A 21,547-nucleotide genomic window follows, 5' to 3' on the forward strand; every position below is an offset into this window, starting at 1 on the left:
ACCAAAGCCCACTCAAGAATAAGTGAGGACTCAGAAGAGAGAGGGGTTATCTCTAGAGCTCCCTGAATAATCGTATGTCAGCTTAGCCCATTTGGGGTGTTCCTGGCAATTGTTACTGTTTATATAGTCTGTAAATCTTGTAAGTTTCAGGAACTTCCAGAGCCTTGCAAATTTTGTTTGCTTCCTGAGTCTTAGGACCCTTCCTCCAAACTCCAGTAGGAAATGTTTAGGTTCAGAGAAAATAGCTAGTAATAGTCTCCTAGATTTTCCTGGGGTCCATGGCCCACTCCTTCCTCTACCAGTGAAACATGTTGTGTCTCTATCTAGGAAAGCTGGCTCAGTGTTTCACTCAAAGTTCTTTCTGGGTCTAGTGTCTGAACATAGCCTTGAGGCCCCTGATCCTTAGGAAGTACACTGCCTGGCAGTGTGCTTCTTGGCACACACACAATGTTACTCCATAAACAGCCTTGGGAGGCTGGTTCTGCAAACTCAGTACTAGGCACAAAATGGCCCTGAGTAGATCACACTAGGAGCCAGGAGCCAGGTAAGGGCTGGCTGCCAGAGCTACCCTCAAAGAACATCAGGAGGCTAATGTCTCTTGCACAGGGAGTATGTCCTCCAGTGAAGACTGGCAGCCCTCCCCATCTCCGTCTACATGACTAGACAGAGCCTTCGCTCCCCTGGAGAGCTGCTGTGATCATCTGTCTCTAAAGATACAGTGAGAAGAGTGGAGTTGGAAGAGATTGGGTGAGAAAGATGCAAACAAACAAGTGTGGATTCTGTCCCCTGGCTCTGCCTTCCCACACAAAGTAGGGGTACATTAAGCCTCCCACTTCTGGAAAGTCACATTTAAGACTTTACATCAGAGTGCCACGGGACTTGCTATGTCCCTAAAGTCTTGGAACCTTAGTCAACCCACTACCCTGTTCACATCCTTGTTTAACTAGTGATCTGAATGGCACAGGACAGAACAGTAATCATAGTCCTGACATGCAGCTGCTGTGTCAGGTTATACCTGTCCCCATAGGGGGACTGTGGCTGAGACCAGGTCTGCTGCCCACCTCAGGTACCTCTCACCCAACCCTGATGGTCTGCCCTCATTTAGAGATGGTCTCTGTGGACACATCTTGTCACATTTTTTTGTTTGTTTTTCAAGACAGGGTTTCTCTGTGTAGTTTTGGAGCCTGTCCTGGAGCTCGCTCTGTAGACCAGGCTGGCCTCAAACTCACAGAGATCTGCCCGGCTCTGCCTCCGAAGTGCTGGGATTAAAGGCGTGCGCCGCCGCCACCACCACACAGCTATCTTTCCACATTTTTTCTACCCTCCAGCAGCCTGACGGAAGCCACTTCTGAGGCCCATAGAATGTCTTGGGGTGGTTTGTAAATGCTCAGGGGTTAGTTGCCAGTTAGCTATATGTGTTTGCATCCCAACTGTCCGGTCTTTTCTGCTCCTTCTGGTGGCATCTCCCTCAGTAGCATCCATTATGGTAGGCCCACCAGTGGTATTTCTGTTTGGAAGGGAACTCTCACAGCCACAAGAAGATTGTAGTCAATTTCAAGAGCCAGCTTTGGGAAATGACCATTTGTTTCCTCCCACACAATGAGGACAACTCTGCTGAAGCCCCAGGGACAGACATGATAGTAGAATGGTCCCCTGGGACCCTCATCCAGTAACCCCTTCTTGGGCAATAGTAGCAAAGAGACCTACCATGGGTCTCCAGTGTTCTCTAAGCAGCAGCCGGGCCTGATCTGCGCACAGAACCCGGGACCCTGGAAATGGCCAACAGGGCGAATCCTCCTACTTCTCATTCACTTGGACCTCACACTCAGGTTCAGTCTAGAGGAGGACTGTGCTGCAGTGAGCTGTGGCCTCATGTCGGCAGACAGATGCCAGGCAGGAGACAGGGGCATGGCTAAACCTCCTCCTCCTTGGGTTGTCTACTACTCTAAAGACTGTGGGGTACCCTGAGAACCTGACAGGCTGCCAAGATCCAGAGCTAGGGAACCTCTTATGAAGGTAGCAGCCTCTACAGCCTGCTATGGGGCTATGAGCACCCAATAAAACATTCCTCTGCTGCCTTGAACTCACAGGTCCTTGGGTGCCAGGCCAAAAAGACCTTAGAGTTCATTTCCTGGCCCAGATTCCCAAATAAGAAAACTGAAGTCAGAGAGACATGGAAGCTTGTAGACAGCCATAGTCAGGCTTTCAGGATCCTGGGCCCCCACATTCTCATATCCACAGACTCTGGCCATATTGTGTCTCCTCACCTGGATAGTCCAAGGGCCACAGTATTGACCTCCTCTCATTGTCTGAAAATGAGCAGGAAGACCAGAGAGAAGTATCTGGTGCTTCCAAGAACCCATTCACCATCCCTACAAGAGCCTGCTCCACATCCCTGTGGACACAGAGGATTCCAGAACCTTGGCGGACAGGTGAAGCCATGGCAGGTACCCATATCCCGGAGCAATCCTTGAGTCCACACATGGGAAATACATCCTAGAGCAGACTTGACTCAATAATATAAGTCCTCATCATGCAAAAATGATCCCATAGTGCAGTACATGGGAACCCAGTTCTAGGAAGTCCTGGGGAATGGTGTCTGAGTGTTTTGGTAGGTCTCATTACACAGTTGCCTTTCTGAACAAGATGTCACAGTACCATTTGCAGGTGGCATCTGGTCTCACTCTACACTTGATCTCCATGTCTTTGTCTCCACCTGACCTCTCCTTGTCTAAAGCACCTCCCTCCATCAGCATTGGTACATTGGATGCACCGTGGGTATGCATGCATAAAAAGATCTATCTATACATATATATTATATATATATATATATATATATATATATATATATATATATATATATATATATATATACACATACATGTAAGCCTGTGTTTGTATGATATATACATGCCAAGTGTGCACTGTGTGCTGTACAAATGCCATTCGTGTAAATGGTAGGCTCGTGTTGAATATAGAGTGTGCTAAGATTGTGGCGAGTCTGAGCCCTCTTCCATAGTTTCTCAGGATTCCAGTAATAAATTTATTCCAACAGGTTCACCATTTCCAATTGGCAGCGAGGTGACTGGAAAGGCAGGGACACGGGCTGTCTTATTTAGGGGTTCTATTGCTGTGGCAAACCACCGTGACCAAAAGCACCTTGGGAAGGAAAGGGTTTCAGCTTACAGCATGTAGCTCATCACTGGGGAAGTCAGGGCAGGAACTCAACACATGGAATCTGGAGGCAGGAGCTGATGCAGAAGCCCTGGAGGAGTGCTGCTGAGTGGCTTTTTCCCATGACTTGCTCAGCTTGCTTTCTTATAGCACCCAGGACCACCAGCCATGGGTGGCACTGCCCATAGTGAGAAGCCCCCACCCCATCAATCATCAGTCAAGAAAATGTACCGCAGCCTTGCCCACAGGCCGGTCTAATAGGGGCACTCTCTCAACTGAGGTTCCCTCTTCCAAAATGACTCCAGCTTGTGTCAAGTTGACAAAAGTACTACCGAATGAACCCACAAAAGACAGGATTACAGCATAGGATGACAGACTCAGCTACCCAGCAAAGCCTCCTTTGGGAGCTCCAACACATCTCCAGCTACTTTCTTTCCCTTCTTTTCCTTTTTCTCTCAAGCATATGAGGGAACACGTACAGAGATGAACGAGCAGGGGTAAGTGTGCCTGAACCTGAGCTGAAAGCCCTGGGGTCATTTCACTATTTTATTTTTTATCATGGTTTTCTCCTGCACACTGTTCTTTAGGGTCCGTTACGTAACTATCCACAACATGGTTCACCATTCGGTCTCACTGTGCAAGATGGATTTGTATGATGCTGTGGTTGGTCCAGCCCCACTGCCTCCCATGCTCTCAGGCTTCCTGGTCCCACCTCCCTATCCACAAGGCTCTCTCTCTCTCTCTGTGACCCTGAACTGCTATGTCCAGAGGTTAGCCTTCTGAGGCTCTCTCCCTCTTCCTTTGACAAACTGAGATCTGACTAGTGCTTCATTGAGACTCAGCTTCCTCTTTCCATTCAGGAAGCTGTCACTAGGAAAGGGAAGAGCCTGGCCCCTCAAGCTAGATAATTCAAGACGCACCTGCCCTGTGTCAGGTGGGCTAATGATGCAGAAGAAGTCCAGAGTCATCAGGGGACCCTGTTGGCCAGGGCTGAAACACTCAGAAGACAGAAGCCTCCCTGCAGAGGGAAACTTCACATATCAAAAAGTGATACTAGGATGGCACAAGAGAAGGTTCCAGAAGAGAATACATCTTCAGAGCAAGCCAGGAATCAGACCCCAGTGAAGAGACTATGACTCACTCGTGAGCTCTACTGGCAGTCAAGACAGGAGGGTAACCAGGACGAGGACAAGACAGGCATGGGTTCAAAGGTCCATGGTCCAGGCAGCTAACATTGAATGAGGGAGGGCTCCACAGTAGTCCAGCATCCACCCTGGAGATGGATGCAAATGCAGCAAGAAAAGCCACAGCCTGGCCAAAAGGCATCTGCAGTGGCCTCTGACGCCCTCTGCTGACAAAATCTGATGCAAACCAGGAAGGAAGTAAAGACGGAATGTTGTGACTGTGGTGTGTGAAGGCTTGGAGCTGGAACTTTGCTGTGAATAATGTCTCCCCTCTGAGGAGATCATGGTGACACTGGAAGAACCAGTTTCCCAGGATAAGATCTACAGGCACTGCAAAGGCAGTGGTGGACAGTACTGAGTGACCCTGGTGGGACACAGCAGTCTCTGATCTCCAAGTAATGATTGTGAGTCCGGGGCACTACTTCTCTCCAGCTCCTCTGGGTCCTGCGTCTGCAAAGGAAACCATACGTTTGCCTCGGATAGAGCAAATCTTGTCTTTTCACATTGCTGCCCGGAGTCTGCCACATCAAGGGTACCTTGTGGCTGGAACCTATGAACATCATGGGGAATGTGACTGCCTTCCCATTCTAAATGGGCTCTCAGGCATCCATGTTCAGAACCAGGACTTTCAGAACCATAGAAAAAGCAGAGAGTCCCTGTGCATGACGTTGGGTCCCCTGGCTAGAGCCAGGCACTGACCAGCCTCCAGTGCCCAGCAGCAAGCTCTGAACAGAACCTGTCTGGAGTGGCTCTCCAAGAACAGCTCACTCATGAGTTTTCCTATTGCTGTTATGAACAAGGGTGCTCTTCTATCAGCAGGTTGCCCACTCATATGAGCCACTACGTCGCATGATGACCCCTATATGCCAGGAGTCCCACATGGTTGGTTATCTGCCGCTGGGCTTTCTGAGGTTACAGTCTGGAAGTTCTTGTGTATTTCCCTTCACACCAAGCCAGAACAACTCCCCAACTTTTGGCCTTGCTTTGGCTCTTCATTCAGATGGTGGCCAGACTTACTCCATGACAGCATCATACAAATTAGGCTGTTTCCTGGGAAACCCTCTTCCCTAGCCCTAATGTTCTAGTTTGGTGCAGGTCCCCATTTAGCCACAGAGGAGGCCCTCACAGCCCAGCACCCTGCAGAGCCCCAGTAGCAAGTCTCCATAGATAACTAGTTTGGCCAAGAAGCGTGAAAGTCCTGTGACAACAGACTCAAGACCCACCCATCAGCAGCCCCTGCATGGAGGCACTGTCTAGCAATATGGGGTCAGTGAGGTCGGTCTCCACCTCCATATACAGAACAGTGATGTGTTGGAACAGATTCTCCAAGGGATACAGGAAAACTGTAGTGGTGGCTTGGCATTGGTGAGGCATGGAAGCTGGGGAACAGCCCAGACAAGTGCTGCTAGAAGATTTCGAAAGGGTCAGGGGCTAAGTCTTGAGGGGCTGCAGGTTTCTTAGGCATGCGGTTCAGTGGCCTCTGGGGTCCTTGTCATTAGGCTGAAAACACTACCTTACAGTTTGGGATTTCTTGTTTCCTAAGAAAAACCATGATACTTTCTGATCAAGTGATACTCCCCTACCCCCCTCACCCCCTTCCCATCCCCCATCTCCCACTCCCTACGCCCCCTTCCCGCCCCCTATCTCCCAGTTCCTACCCCCTACCCCCTTCCCACCCCTATCTCTCATTCCCTACCTCCCTCACCGCCTTCCCACCCCCCACCTCCACACATGCACTTCTTCCCAAGAAGAGAAGGGCCTTTGTGAGAAGAGATTGGCTGTCCTATCTCTAGGAGATGGGGCTAAGCCTTCCCTGTGCAGGCCAGGGGCAAAGGGGTATAGAGAGGAGGAAACTCCTATGTCCCACTGGTCTCACCATCTCCCTGGGAGCCACAGGAAGCTAGAACACCTGCATCTTTAAGTGTTGCTGGCCAGGAAGCCAGGCTGTCACCAAGTGTGACAACATGGTTAGTGTTGCCTGTGTCTAGTGACAACTCTTCCGGATGATAGAGTTTAAACAAGGTCTGGTGGGTACACCAGGGGCCTGGGAGGGGAAGAGCCCCATGAGAAGGGAGAAAAGGCCAGAGTCAGAGCCAGATGGGGTCCCCAGCCCAGAATGAGTCTGTGGAACTGAGTCTAGCCCAAACTAGTGGCTAAAAGGAAATGGGTCTTTCTAGATGCACCTTCTGGCTACAAGGACCACAAAACTCTGATGGATTCTGGTGAGTTCCATAAACTCCAAAACCAGAAGGGATTTTGATGGGTTCAGGAGATGGGGTAGGGTCAAATCACAGCCCATCTGCTGCAGTTCATATTCAGACCAGATTCCCACCTAGCCCCATGTAGCTGTCTCTCATGGGACCAGCACTGAACATCACCACTTCGAACAAGCCCCTGTGAGAATGGGGTCCCTGCTGTCTCATGATCTTCTGGCTTGCTTTTTGTTGCTGTGATAAAACCTGACCAAAGCCAGGCTGTGCTGGTGCATGCCTTTAATCCCAGCACTCGGGGGGCAGAGCCAGGCAGATCTCTGTGAGTTCGAGGGCAGCCTGGGCTACCAAGTGAGTTCCAGGAAAGGCACAAAGCTACACAGAGAAACCCTGTCTCAAAAAAATAAAAAATAAAAATAAAAAACAGTGAGGGAGGAAAGAGTTTATTTGGCTTACAGGTTACAGTTTGTCATCCAGAGAAGCTAAGATGGACACCTGGGGGCCAGAAATGAAGCAGAGAGCACAGAGGAGGAACGCTGCTTCCTGGTTTGCTCACTCTGTCTCGCTCAGCTACTCAGGCCCACCTGCCTAGACATGATATTGCACACCATGGTCTGAGCCCTCCAACATCAATTAGCAATAAGAAAATGCCTCCGCCTGGGTGGTGGTGGTCTGCACGTTTAATCCCAGCATTCAGGAGGCAGAGGCAGAAGGAGTTCTGTGAGTTCAAGACCAGCCTGGACTACAGAGCTAGTTCCAGGACAGCCAAGGCTACACAGAGAAACCATCTCAATAAACCAAAAAAAAAAAAAAAAAAGCTTCAAAGACATGGCCACAGGCCAATCTGATCAAAGCAATTCTTCAGCTGAAGTTTCCTCTTCCTCTTCCCGATGACTCTAGGTTTGAGATAGGTTGACAGCTGAAGCTAACTATGACAGGTGTGCTCCACATCCTCTAGAGAATTCCACTGCGGAGGCATTTCCTGCTAGGACAGGGGCCTTCTTCCACCTCATCCCAACAGTTTGTGAGAGCCTTCACGTATGTACAAGGCTGAAAGTCAGTTGCCCCCACTAGCCTACCACCTGTTCCGCCCTATACTGTCTAATCACCCTCCACTCTCTACAGTCCATCCTCCTCCATCCATCCATTCCATCATCCTTCCATGGTCTAGCGATACCCACCTGGCAATCCAGCTCACACACACACACACACACACACACACACACACACACACACACATGTCCATCCATTATCTGCTTTATTTTTGTGCTTTTCCAAGTATGCTGCAGACCTTTCATATACCACAAAACTGTTCGGCAGTGTCTGCTTGCAAGGCTTCCCCACTGTATGGAACTCACTTATGCTGAAGTGAGTACTGCTCAGTGAGCTGCAGCAGATGCGGGCAGAGAACTTGGCCACCCACCTAGGTAGCCACCAGAGCCTATGCTGTGAAGACTAAGTTTATGGGAAGCTATGCATATCATGGTAAACCATGAGTGTACTCAAGGAAGAGGCAACCAATGGAAGGAAAGGGGTGATATCCACGGAGTATTAATAAGTGGCCTTCAGCCATTAATCCACAGGGTGTTGCTGCCTGAGGCTGAGAAGCCCCTGGGGACATCCCCACAGGAGTGTGTCCTCCTGGAGATGGAGTGGCCTCTGTGCGATTTGTGTCTCTAGCAATCTGCTGTGGTAGCTGTCTACGTCAGGCACATGTGTGAGCCCTTCGTAATCACCTGCCACTTTATGAATTATCTACTCACTTGTTTTTATTCATTTTGCTTCAGGTTTGACAGCTTTCACAGCCAAGTCCCAAAAGTGTTCTCATGTCTGGCCCTAAGCACCGCTATGAGGGGTATTTTTTCATCACACATCGACTCTGCCTGGCTTAGTGCCTAGGAGGAATAAGACCACTCAGGGCTGGAGTGTGCCTCTGTGGTAGAACATTTGCCTAATGTGTACTCTACCATCAGAGAGAGAGAGAGAGAGAGAGAGAGAGAGAGAGAGAGAGAGAGAGAGAGAGGGAGGGAGGGAGGGAGGGAGAGAGAGGGAGGGAAGGAGGGAGGGAGAGAGGGGGGAGGGAGGGGGGGAGAGAGGGAGGGAGGGAGGGAGAGAGGGAGGGAGGGAGGGAGGGAGGGAGGGAGGGAGGGAGGGAGGGAGAGAGAAAGGAAGGAAGGAAGGAAGGAAGGAAGGAAGGAAGGAAGGAAGGAAGGAAGGAAGGAAGGAAGGAAGGAAGAAAGAAAGAAAGTTTTGAAAGAAAGAAAGAAGCCCACTGCAGTGTGCAGCCTTTTGAATCAGACCTGGTTGGCTCAGAATGTTTTGGATTCATGTGAGGACAGATACACAAATCTGTCATGTCAGGAATCTGGGTGTACCAGGGATTCTTCTGGGTCCTTCAAATGGATCTGAATAATCTAATCACTTACACACCCAGATAATTCTAGAATCAATTTTTCAACGTTTTTTCTTTTGGTTTTTGGTTTTTCAAGACAGGGTTTCTCTGTATAGCCCTGGCTGTCCTGGAACTCACTCTGTAGACCAGGCTGACCTCAAACACATCGATCTGCCTGCTTCTGCCTCCTGATTGCTGGGATTAAAGGCATGTGCCACCACCGCCCAACTTCAATTTTTCAACTTTTATAAGAAAATCTTCTGGGGCTGTGACTGGGATATGTTTATGCCATTTAATGACATCTTTATTTTGTTTCTCAGTGGTCCCCTGTTTTCACTCAAATATAAAAATGTATGTCTGTGTGTGAACCCTGCACCTTCTTAAATGTACACACATGTCCCACAGATCTTGCAGAATTTCTCATGCAGTCCATCTCATCATCTACAAATAGAAACATGTCTCTTCATCCTCATCTGATGCAAGTCTTTCCCAGGTAACTTTTACAGAAAGTGGAAAACTGCCTTCCTTTGGTGGTTGGCTGAGTTTGGGAATGAATACATGCTATTATTTCCACTAGATGCTTTTCCTGAATCCAGTTAATGGTCTCACTGTATTCTCTGTACTGCTGATATGTTGAACTACTTTGCAACTATGAATGAATAACAAGTCAGTCCAGAGTTTTGAGATCAGTCTTACTTCTATAAAGTGCTAACACTCATTTACTTATACATTACTAATGAGTAGTTGCAAAGTAATACAGGTCCAAGTAACTGAACTCTTCACTGTCTGTGTCTGGTTTTGACATCAGGTCCCACTGGTCTCAAATCTGAGCAACATTTCCCTGCCTACCTCCCCCCTTTGTCTCTGAACAAGTTTGTATAATACTCTACCAGCAAGCCCGCAACCTGGGTTTTTTTATTAGACAGAACACAGTAAAGTTTGTTTGTTTTGTTTTATTTGGTTAGTTGGTTGGTTGGATGGTTGTTGGTTGGTTGAGTGGATGGATGGATGGTTGGTTGGATGGTTGGTTTGTTGGATGGTTGGTTGGATGGATGGTTGGTTAGTTGGTTAGTTGGTTGAGGGGGGTTGTATTTTGGTTTCTTGAGACAAAGTCTTGCTATATAGTCCAAGCTAACCTTGAACTTTCAGAGCTCCTCCTGTCTCTGCCTCCCAGAGGAGGTATATGCCATCAGACCCAGCAAGACTTTCTTTTCTTTTTCTGTGAAATATATTTTGATCATAATTTCCCTCTCCCCAACTTCTCTCAGACTCTCTCCCCACCCCCCTACATATCCAACTTTATGTTCTCTCTCTGTGTCTTTCTAAGAAAAAAAAAAAGACACAAAATGAAAATCAAAACAAACAATGAAAAAAACTAATAAGACTGGAAAAATGCCAAAACAAAATCAAACAAAAAGTCCACCAAAAAAAAAAAGAAGAGGAACAGAGTTTTGTATTGTCCAACAATATATTCTTGGGCAAGGGGCCTGCCTGGAATGTGGTTGATATACCCAGTGACATTCTGTTGGAGAGAATTTGTTTTCCATTTGCCTTCCATTATCAATTCCAGAAAGATTTTTCTAATGTTTTTGGTTTTATTTTTTTCCCAATGAAGATATCCATTTTCTCAAAGTTACTGAATCTGTTGGCATATAGTTTTTCATTATATACCCCTTTAATTCTTGCAGTGTGTCTACAGGGTGCATAACAATAACTGTTTCTTAAGATTGGGAATGAATCTTCTCAAACAATCTTTTTTGTTGTTGGTTTGGTTTGGTTTGGGGTTTTTTTTGCCTGTTTTTATTATTATTATTATTATCATTATTATTATTATTATTATTATTATTATTATTATGTTTTAATTCTACACATCAACCATGGGTTCCCCTGTCTTCCCCCCTCCCCCCCCCCCCACCTTCCCCCCATCCCCTCCCCTCCATTCCCATCTCCTCCAGGGCCAGAACTCCCCTGGGGATTCATTTAAACCTGGTGGATTCAGTACAGGCAGGTCCAGTCCCCTCCTTCCAGGCTGAGCAAAGTGTCCCTGTGTAAGCCCTAGGTTCCAAACAGCCAGCTCATGCACTAAGGACAGGTCCAGGTCCCACTGCCTGGATGCCTCCCAAACAGATCAAGCTATTCAATTGTCTCACTTATCCAGAGGGCCTGATCCAGCTGGGGGCTCCACAGCCTTTGGTTCATAATTCATGTGCTTCCATTCATCAAACAATCTTTTTAATTACTTTATTATTGTTATTGTGTGTTCACGATGCGTGGGGAGGGGTAGACAAGCCATAGTATGTGTGTGGAGGTCAGAGGTCAACTTAGAGGAATTGATCCTCTCCGTCCACCTTTATTTAGATTCTAAGGATCAAACTTGAGCTTGCAAGGCCAGGTCCTTTGTCCACTGAGCATCTCATCAGCCTTTCTTCTCTCTTTATTTTTGTTGTGGAGAAGCAAGTTTCCAACATTTTTCTCTGGTCTCTGTCATCTTCATCATGTGACGACCTTGGGCCTACCTTGGGCTTTTGTTTTTCTACCTTGTTGGGGTAGAATTTTAGATCACTCAATTTCAGATCTTTCTCTTCTTTCTAATGGAAGATTAGAAACCATAAATTTACCGTTCAGCCCTGCTGTATCTGCAGCCAAGAAATTTCTGTATGTTATATTTTCTTTTGGTATTGTTTAAGGTCCTTTATGATTTCTTCCCTGTTCCATGAATGATTTAAAAGTGTATTGTTAAGTCTACAGTGTTTGTGGTATCTTGGTTATAATAATGATATCAATTTTTCATCTAATTTATTTGTAGTTCTAGAATATGCTCTGCATGATCTCAAATCTTCTGAATGTTTGAGTCTTTCATGGCATATATCTAGTAAAAAGCCCAAACACACTGAAAAAATGTCATTGTTGTCATGGTGAATATGCCGCATGCACTGAAGGAGTGCCTATAGGGTAATAATGTTGTCATGGTGAACAAGCCATACACAGTGGAGAGGGATGTGTAGATACCATGGTTGCCATGGTGAACAGGCCACATATACAGTAAAGGAAGAAATATGAATGCCATTATTAACATGGTGAATAGACCACATACAATGGAAGGGGATACCAACGTTGTCATGGTGATCAGTACATGCACACTGGAGGAAAGTGGGTGCTTACTGTAGATGCCAGTTTTCGTGGTGAACATGCCACAGGCTCTGGAGGAGGATGCAGAAATACCATAGTTGACAGGTCACACACACCAGAGGAGAATGTGAGGATGTCATGGTTGATGTGGTTAAAACACACACTGGAAGAAGATGTATGAATGTTATGGTTACCGTGGTGTATGGGCCACATGCACTGAATGAAGATGTGTGGGTGCTACTCTCATTTGAGTGAAGAAGCCACACATTCTGGAGAATAACGTGTAAATATCACTATGTCATGGTGAACAAGCTACCATCACTGGAGCTAGATCACACCGGTGACACTGTAGAGGAGCCTTCTTCAAATACTGTTCCCACTGCCTCTCATTTCCTCCCTGACTTTTGGTCACTTGTTCTGTGTCTTGCTGAGGGAGGGAACTTCAATGCCCACTATCATTTGGGAACTGCTGCTTCTCCTCTGCACCTGACAATATTTGCTCGGGTGTTTTGAACCCTCCTTTGGTCCCTGCTTGGTAGTCAGGCTGCCTCCCTGGCAGATGCAAACGTCATGTCTTACCCAAGCCTGTGTTACTTCTGTCTCGCCCGAGCCTGTTTTCCCTTCCACTGCTGGCCCGCCAGCCTTCCGTGGCTTACAGCAGTGGTTCTCAGCCTTCCAGTGCCACGACCCTGTACTACACTTCCTCATGTTGTGGTGACTCCCCCTCACCCAGCCATAAACTTTTTTTCCAGAGCTGAGGACCGAACCCAGGGCCTTGCCCTTGCTAGGCAAGCACTCTACCACTGAGCTAAATCCCCAACCCCGATAAACTTATTTTCGTTGCTACTTCATAACTGTGATTTTGCTACTGTTATGAATTGTAATGTAGATATCTGATACTCAACCCCTGTGAAAGGGTCGTTCGGCCCAAATGGGTCACGACCCACGGGTTGAGAACTGCTGGCTCACAGGAAGAGGCTGAGGAATGACTGACTCCTCCCATAGGTCCACTTCTAGCCCCCCCCCCATCTCTTCTACTCTATGCTAGCCCCCACGGGGTCTCTTTTTTCTCTAGTCTAGCAACCTCTGCCTTGAAGTAGACTATTGAGACTCATTTTTCACTCGGTTGGATTGTGTCCATTTTATTCTCTTTTCTGCCTCTTTTGTGATACTGTTTCTGTGTGGTTTCTCTTCTTCCATTCCTCCTTTTCTTCCTGCTTTTTGTTGTTATGATATTTTTATTTCAAACTTAATATATGAATTAGCTTCTTCTCAGTGTCTTGCAGTCTCCCCAGAGATAAAAATGCCCAATCTATTCACAATGCATGTGAAATAAAGTTGTATGACTCACATAAAACATCCAGAGATGTCTTGGAACTCAAGACTGCTCCACCTCATATTTTATGGCACAAGTGCCACATGTATCACTCCCCGCACCGTGATATTCATGAAGTCACAAAATGTCAAACTTCTCTGTTTTACCACTCATCATCAGTTTTTTGAAGAAGTTACCTCTTTTTTTTTTTTTTAATGAGTGCGCTGTCTGCATGTATGCCTGAACACCAGAAGAGGGCATCAGATCCCACAATAGACGTTTGTGAGCCACCACAAGGTTGCTGGGAATTGAACTCTGAAAAAGCAGCCCGTGCTCTTAACCACGGAGCCATCTCTCCAGCCCCTAGTTACTCCAATCTTAGCATTCCTTGCATTCTTCTTTCCTGGGGACCAGCTTCCTTCAGTGCAGCATCCCGCTACCCTGAGGGACGTCATGTGACCTTCCTTCAAGTGTCATTCACCCAAGCATATAAACTGTTGTTATTCTTTTATGAAAGAGCATCTCTGCTGCACCTGTTTTATTTTCTTTGTTTTCAGATCAGGTATCACCACTAGCACTAGCTTGCCTGGAGCTTACCTGCTAGGCAGCCCAGGCTGGCCTCAAACTTGTGCCACACTGTCCACTCAAGGCATCTGTAATGGCAGCCACTTTCTCATGGAAGTCCTCTCTGAACTGGCCTTGAGGTGGCCCCACCATGGCTCATCACAGTGGGAAGCTATTGATCATGCCCAGTATATCAGAATCAGTGTGTACACAGGCTAAGCCTAGGACACACATGCTCAATGGGGTTGGACTCAAATGGGAGGTATCCAGTGGGCTGAACACTGACTCACCCTCAGTGAAGCTATCTAACATCCGAGGCCCCTGGAGGGAGGTCAGCCCATGCCACAGCCTACTCCTACCAGGGTGATCAGATGTCCTCCCAGGGATAGCTCAAAGGTGAGCATCTCTCCCAACTGCTACAGAGGGCTAGGTGAGCCAGGCTCCTCGCCCTAAAACTAGGTCTAACAATACGCTGGCTCACTGAGCACTGAGCACTACAGACAGAGAGGGAAGGGGTATGAGCTGGGCTCTGGCTAAAGACAGGTCCAAAGGGAATCCAACTGGGCCACCACTCAAGATAGCACTTTAGGATAAGGATGCCCCACTCAACAGCCTCCAGAACCTCCTTGCCCTATGGATGCACTGCCTGTGCCTCTTCATAGCTATCCTGCTCCCAGCCCAGGTTCCACAGGTCCCACTGAGTCTGCAGATTCACCACGAGCCCCTGCCAGCCAGAACCAAGCAGGAGGAGAGCAGGATCCCTGCAGTGGACATGTGCTTGTCTATACTAAAGGGTGGCATGGCCATGGAATCCAGCCACCTCCCTTTTACATCAGGGAAGGGGGAGGATGGCCTCATTTCTCTAGGAGGATTTGGGCTATTCCTGGCAAGTCAGCCTTCTGATCTCTGGCAGGTTCTACCTCATCAGTGGAGGGGTCCCTTTCATCATCTGTGGGGTCACAGCTGCCACAAACATCAGAAATTATGGGACCGAGGATGAAGACATAGCATAGTGAGTACTTGCTACCTATGAGCCAGTGAAAAGTTGGGGGCACTGCCCAGCTCCTCCTGGGGTCATCCTTGAGGAATTCGCTGACTTTGTGCCCAGGCCTGGGGAGGGCAGGGAAGGTGCCCACAGACCTCTGTCATAATCAACCTTTGTTAGTGACTGTCCTCCAAGGTACCTGTGGTAAGGCAAGCCCTTGAGATGAACTTACTGCCTTGAGCCCCAGAGGTCCACTCTGTTGTGTCTCCCCAACCTCTGTGTGAGCAGAAGCCCTTCTCCCAACACCCTCAGCTTCCCACTGACTCTATTTCCTTAGACACCAAAGGCCTGACTTTACTTTTTTATAGTCTGGCACCAGATAACAGAAGGTCAGCCAAGCATGGCATACCCCTGGAGCAGAGACAGACCTAGCCCGACCCCCACAGGTGCCCAAAGCCCTGGTGGGACCTTCATCATTCTCAGTATCTCCTCAAGACCCCAGAATGTCCAGCCCTCACTCAAGCCATAGTGGGCCCTATTCCCTGCCCACCAAAACCTGCCTCTGCCCACTCCCTCCTTACCCAGGACAGTTTCCTGCCTCCCTCAGTGGGCCTCCTTGCCCCATCCACCCCAGGCCTGCCTCTATCTCACCCCCACCCATCTCCTGAGAACTAGCACACAGAGTTAACCACCCAGCTGGCTCCAAACACTCACCTAGACTGCAGTTCTGACCCCATCAACCCAAGGCTCATGGCTGGCCAGTCTCTGGTACCATTTGTTTCCTTATCACAACCAAAATACTCCCTTGTAGGAAACCCCATTCAGTCCTGATGGGCAGGCTCCCCCGCAACTACATTCCCACACTTACCTGCTTCTCCCTGCAGCTGCTGGATGGCCTGGGAACCCAGCTTGGGTGCGTTCTATGGGCCAGCTGCCTTCATTGCCCTGGTCACCTGTGTATACTTCCTCTGCACCTACGTGCAACTGCGGCGTCACCCAGAGCGCAGGTATGAGCTCAGAGAGCGCACTGAGGAGCAGCAGCGGCTGGCAGTGCCAGAGAGTGGGCATCGCCATGGGATGCATCCCGGCACACCACCCACCTGTGACGCCCTGGCTGCCTCACAGCTGCAGAACGAGCATTCCTTCAAGGCCCAGCTGCGTGCCGCCGCCTTCACATTGTTCCTGTTCACAGCCACATGGACGTTTGGGGCCCTGGCTGTGTCTCAGGGCCACTTCCTGGACATGATCTTCAGCTGTCTGTACGGCGCCTTCTGTGTGACGCTGGGACTCTTTGTACTTATCCACCACTGCGCCAAGAGGGAGGATGTGTGGCAGTGCTGGTGGTCATGCTGCCCCTCACAGGGAGATACCTCTGCCACCAAGCCTAGTGCCCACCCGACGCTCGATGCCAATGGGGATGCACTGGGGCATACAGCCTGCCTGCAGGACTCACCATGCCCTGGAAAACTCAGAGGCTTTGGCCATCCACCAGCCAGCCACTGTAAAATGACAAACCTGCAGGCTGCCCAGGGCCATGTCAGCTGTCTGTCCCCTGCCACCCCTTGCTGTGCCAAGATGCATTGTGAGCAACTAATGGAGGAGGAGGCCCACATGCACATGTCTGAGGAGGACACCTTCCCTCACGATCACCACCTGCACGATCCTCATCTGCACAGGTGCCTCAAGGGCAGAACTAAGCCCCACTACTTCAGCCGGCACCAGGCAGCCGCAGCTGAGAGGGAGTATACCTACCACATCCCCTCCAGCCTGGATGGCAGCCCCCACAGCTCACGCACAGACAGCCCTCCCAGCTCTCTTGAGGGCCCAGTGGGGGTGCATACATTGGCCTGCTGTGCCCAGGTCGATCCCTTCCCCCTGGTTAGCCAGCCTGAGGGTGGAGACACAAGCCCTGGGCTCTATGGCTGTCCTCCACGGCTGTCCCCAGGTCCTGCCCACTTGGAGATGTTACGAAGGACACAGTCCCTGCCTTTTGGGAGTCCCAGCCAGAATGGGCTGCTCCAGGGTGATGTTCGAGAAGGCCTACCATTTGGCACTGATGGGACAGGGAACATCCGAACAGGACCCTGGAAAAATGAAACTACAGTGTAGCCAGGTTGGGAACACCACTCCCTCACCAGGGCCACCATATGTCCCCGGAGGAGCTTCATCAGAGCAGAGAGTGGCACTCTGCTGTGTGAAGTTAATGGGCTGGGAGGGTCATCAAATGACCAAGTGGTTTAGAAATGGTTCACGCCCCTCAGCCATGATCTCTTTTATTGTGAAAGACCCATCAGGAGAACACCTGGTCACTGACACTTCCACTGGTTCCAAGGCTGGAGGTAACTCCCCCTAAGCTTGTCACCTGCTTTCTGTTTATAACATCTTCCCTTGCTGCTGGGAGGGGAGCTGGGGGACCTCCGCAAAGACTCCAGCGGGTGTTCCTGCCTTTGGTATATGTGTGTTAGGTTTTATGCTCACACTGGGCAGTTTCCTGTCCCCTGCTTCCTTGTGTTACCTCACACCTGCATCTTCACTGGGGCCCACCTGGCACCACTGCCTGCTCACCACCTGCGCCCATATGGGACATGGCCCTGGCCTGATAGCCTGAGGGCATCTTGGGTGCTAAGAATGGGCCTGCTGTGGAGCTATGGGGAGAAGAAGCAGCCAGTGGCTGTGGTCTTCAGAGAGCTGGCTACAGTCTCTCTGAGCCTATGCTTCTGAAAAGATGCCCCAATACTTTTCGATGGAGACCTGGCTTTGAAAGTCAGCCATTGTCAGACTGGATTCTGTTCCAATGTGAGTATGTAGTAATCAAGTTCTCTGTCCCACAAAGAGGGGTTAACTGGGGTGTGATGGTCATCACAGATGAAAGTTTCTTTTCCTTTTTTTGTCATGTTCATGAACATTTGGGTACAAAGCCCCACTTCAAAGAATAGATGTCAACAATGAGCCTTTTGTAGAAGCAAATGTCTTGACCTAGGGAAGGTCCTCACAGAGGTGAGAGCCCATGTGTCCAGAGATGCCAACCTATGAGGCTGTCCACCTGTCCTCTTTCTCTTCCCAATTGGTGGTTCATATGCATACACATACACACACACACACACACACACACACACACACACACACACCATAACACCACGTATTCATACACATGGGATGTACACTTCATATGTGTAAACACACACGCTTATACACATTTACAAATTACACCATGCACACCACAGACATGTGCATCCACACACCTGCTCACCACATACATGCATGTGCACATGCCTGCACACCACCACACATGCCTACATACTGCAATGCCCACGTTTAGACATATTGGTGTTTACATGCACCCACAAATAATTAGCGCATTCACAGCCCTGCGCACTGGGTTCCTTGATATATGTGAATGAGTCTCTGTGACTTGCTTCACAGAGCATAGCCTTGCTGATAACGAAACAGGGCATTGGAGGCAGCACATTCTGCAGCCTGTGGTGGGCAGTGCCATCTAGAGGCAGACAGACACTCAGTATCTGAGTAAGGAGACTGGCAAGCAGATCTGACATTTACAAGCTCCTCTGTGATGATGCCCCTTAAAGCAGCATTCTGCACCCATCCTCCGGGTGAGCAGCCAGGGACCACCAGGCTGTTTCAGCTCCTCTTACTACCAGACTCTTGGCCTGCTTGCGTAGCTGATGTGTGCAGAACCCACCATGCTGTGTGTGTACTGTAGATTCAGACCATCCAGAGGAAAATACAGTGTTTCACATTGTTTGTCCTTGGTCAGGCTGCTCAATAGCATTTGTGTGTGTTTCTCGGTCTTAACAAGGAAGAATGGTGCAGGAGAGGCTGGGATGCCCTCCAGGCTGCTCCCCTGGGCCTGCCCCTCACATCTTCTCTCCCATGGTGCCTCTGGAAGAACAGAGACACCTCTTCATCCAGAGAAATCCAGCCCTCTGCAGTAAATAGTGAACCTTGCTATGCTTCAGCATTGCTTCAGAGTCATGAGTCCACTTGGACCAATACTGCAACAGACTTAGTTCTGTCCTGCTGGGGGCATATGGTGATCCGCAGCAAACCTGCTTTTTAGAGCCCTCGACTCCTAACCAACCTCCCGTCAACCTGAAACTTTTCTATGCCAGCTTTGCAGGCTTCCTTTGCCATGACCCTTCCTCCTTTCATGAGAACGCACATGGCCAACATGTAGGTGGCTGTGCTGTGAGTGTGCACATTAGTGTGGGAATGCATGTGCGTGTACATGTTGTGTGAGCTGGGAGTGGGTGTTTGTCAGAGTCACGTTGCATGTCCGTCTGTATGGAGTGTGCACGTTTGTATGTATCTGTGTGTGTGTATGCTTTTCACAAAGGTAGCATGAGACACCCACAACCTCTCCCTCCAGCTCCCTGCACGGCTAAATATTTCATGAGGTTTTAACCTCACCACACGGAGATGTTATGACAATTTGAATCACTGCTGCAGTGATTCTAGCTATGGAGGCTCTGCATGCCTGGAGGCCAGCAGTGTTTGCTGTGTCTCCCACGGGGGTACTCCACAGCCAGACAATCTCCCATCTGCCTGCTGAGGTATCAGCACTGCCCAGGCAGATCAAGGACACCTCTCGGATCCGGGAATGAGTCACCTCTGCGGGGGCTTTGAGCAGCTGAGAGGCCCCTGAAGCTCCCAGAAAGAAGATGAGATGGGATCCACATTCCGGCTGTCTGAAATGGTCAAACGAGACTGAGACACGGGGAAACAGGAGAGACTCTGGGCCCTGTCTTCAAAAGAAAGTCAGCTCAGAGGATGCAATGAGGCTGTCGGGGGTGTGGGTCGGGGAGCAGCCTTGGCTGGGGACCTGTGGATGGATCCTTCTACAGGTGCAGATAGTCCCGGGTATTTCTTAGTAGTGCCTGGCAGAGGTGTCCCTACCTATTATAGGCAGTCTTCCAAGTCCTACCCACCTGTCCCCTGGCTCTCAGTGTTTCTGGGTAGATGCTGTCAGGACCAGCACAGGCCACAGCCTACAGTAGGCTCTGAGATCAGCGGAGCCCTCTGCAAGGGCCACAACCTCCAGGGCGGCCCTCGGCACACTTACTCCTCCATGGTGTTGGTAGAATTTACAACTGAGGTCAGTGGCCTGGGAAATACCTTCATTGTGTAATTTACTTTCCACCAAAATGTCACCTGTTACTATTACAACTGGGACCAAAAGCTGCAGGCAATAAAGCAGAGTGTTTGGAATCCACAACAGAGCCCAGCTCTGCATCCACAGCCCAGGGTGTGCCCAGTAAGGTAAGGACAGAGGCTAGAGAGAAAAGAGACAGGAAGAACACTAGACACATGGCTTAGTCAGAGCCCGGGCCCAGTGAGGCTTCTAGGGTAAAAGATAGAGAAACCAAGTGAAATGATCTCTAGGACAAATGAATAGTTACCTGGAGGATGGATAGAGCAGGAAGGTCCTGAGATCCAGACATGAGAGAGAAGTAAATCCCTGGGGCCTCCACTCATAAATGATGTTTTCACAGTGGGTCAGTGAGGCTATAGTAAGGACCATTCTTAATTTTATGCCTCCTTGGGTTGGCATCTGTGATCCCAGACAGGGTGTAAAGAGAGTTAGCTCCCAGACAGCCAATTCCCACTACTCTGGGATTACTGGCCAGGCCTCCTATGGCTGTAAACCACATCCTTTCCATTCACCAAGGCCCAGACAGGCACTGCGTGCCTCCATCCTGGGCTGTTCCTGTGGGTCATCTGGGACCATGGGCCCCTGCTTGACTGCTCACCCATACTGATGTGGGTGCTTAGAGCAGCAACATTAAGTTCCTTTTAAACCTGGTCTACAAGATTTGATGCTGCATAAATATCAGTTCAACTGTGATGCCACATTCCTGTTCCCACAATTCAAACTCCAGCCACAACCATGGGGTGGGGAGGCAGACCCTGCAGTCAGGCCTGTGAACCAGTCCCCACCACTGTCCCAACAAGACAGTGACTTGTAAGACACCTGACTCTGACAGAAAAGGCTTGGTTTGACATGTTACAGTTATACCATGCACACTATCACACATATGCATACATACTGCACTGACCACATATAGAATACTGGTGTTCGTATGCACCCACAAATAATTCATGCATTCATAACCCCAAGTGCTGGGTTCCTTTGCAGAGAGACCAGGAGACCATGGATTTGGGTCCTTGGTGGGGTACCACCCAGCATCAATAGACATGTTGTGGAACATGTGAAAGAGCCAACAGTATAGATCACACCAGGAAGAAGGACCAGAGGAGATACCCACAATCCCTCTTAAAAACCTGTTCAAGGACTTAAAGGCTTCTCCCACAAGGACCCCTCCTAAAGGTGCATAGCAGACCCGCAGCAGCACACCTTGGGAAACAAGCCTTGATTCATGGACTTTAAGGCAGACCTATCCAAACCACAGCAAGAACACAGAAGCAAGACACCCAGAGGGCAGGCTCTTCCCTGACAGTCGATGTCCTTGGCCTGTCCTTAGTCCAGATCCACCTGCCTGGGAGAAGGAGGGTGAAAAGAGCTGACTCACCAGGAGAACGGGAGGAGTCCTCATGCCTGTGTCTTGGTTTAGAGAG

The 21,547-nt window shown here is 49.2% G+C and overlaps 1 protein-coding gene across 4 annotated transcripts in view; it reads left to right on the forward strand.

Moving 5' to 3' along the window:
- The window catches only part of Adgra1 (adhesion G protein-coupled receptor A1), a 43,647-nt gene extending 24,908 nt beyond the window's left edge, over positions 1–18,739 (forward strand). For 2 of the 4 annotated variants that reach the window (XM_036198084.1, XM_036198091.1), the window contains 2 exons: positions 14,882–14,980; positions 15,838–18,739. In XM_036198084.1, the coding sequence (XP_036053977.1) occupies positions 14,882–14,980; positions 15,838–17,062 (1,324 nt within the window). In that variant the 3' untranslated portion in view covers positions 17,063–18,739. Of the gene's footprint in view, positions 1–4,034; positions 5,241–9,365; positions 9,454–14,881; positions 14,981–15,837 lie in introns of all 4 variants that reach the window. The other 2 variants (XM_036198107.1, XM_036198098.1) reach the window with 2 other exon arrangements.
- Positions 18,740–21,547: the final 2,808 nt, after the last annotated feature.

Source organism: Onychomys torridus, chromosome 1 (genome assembly GCF_903995425.1).
Source record: "Onychomys torridus chromosome 1, mOncTor1.1, whole genome shotgun sequence".
NCBI lineage: Eukaryota > Metazoa > Chordata > Mammalia > Rodentia > Cricetidae > Onychomys > Onychomys torridus.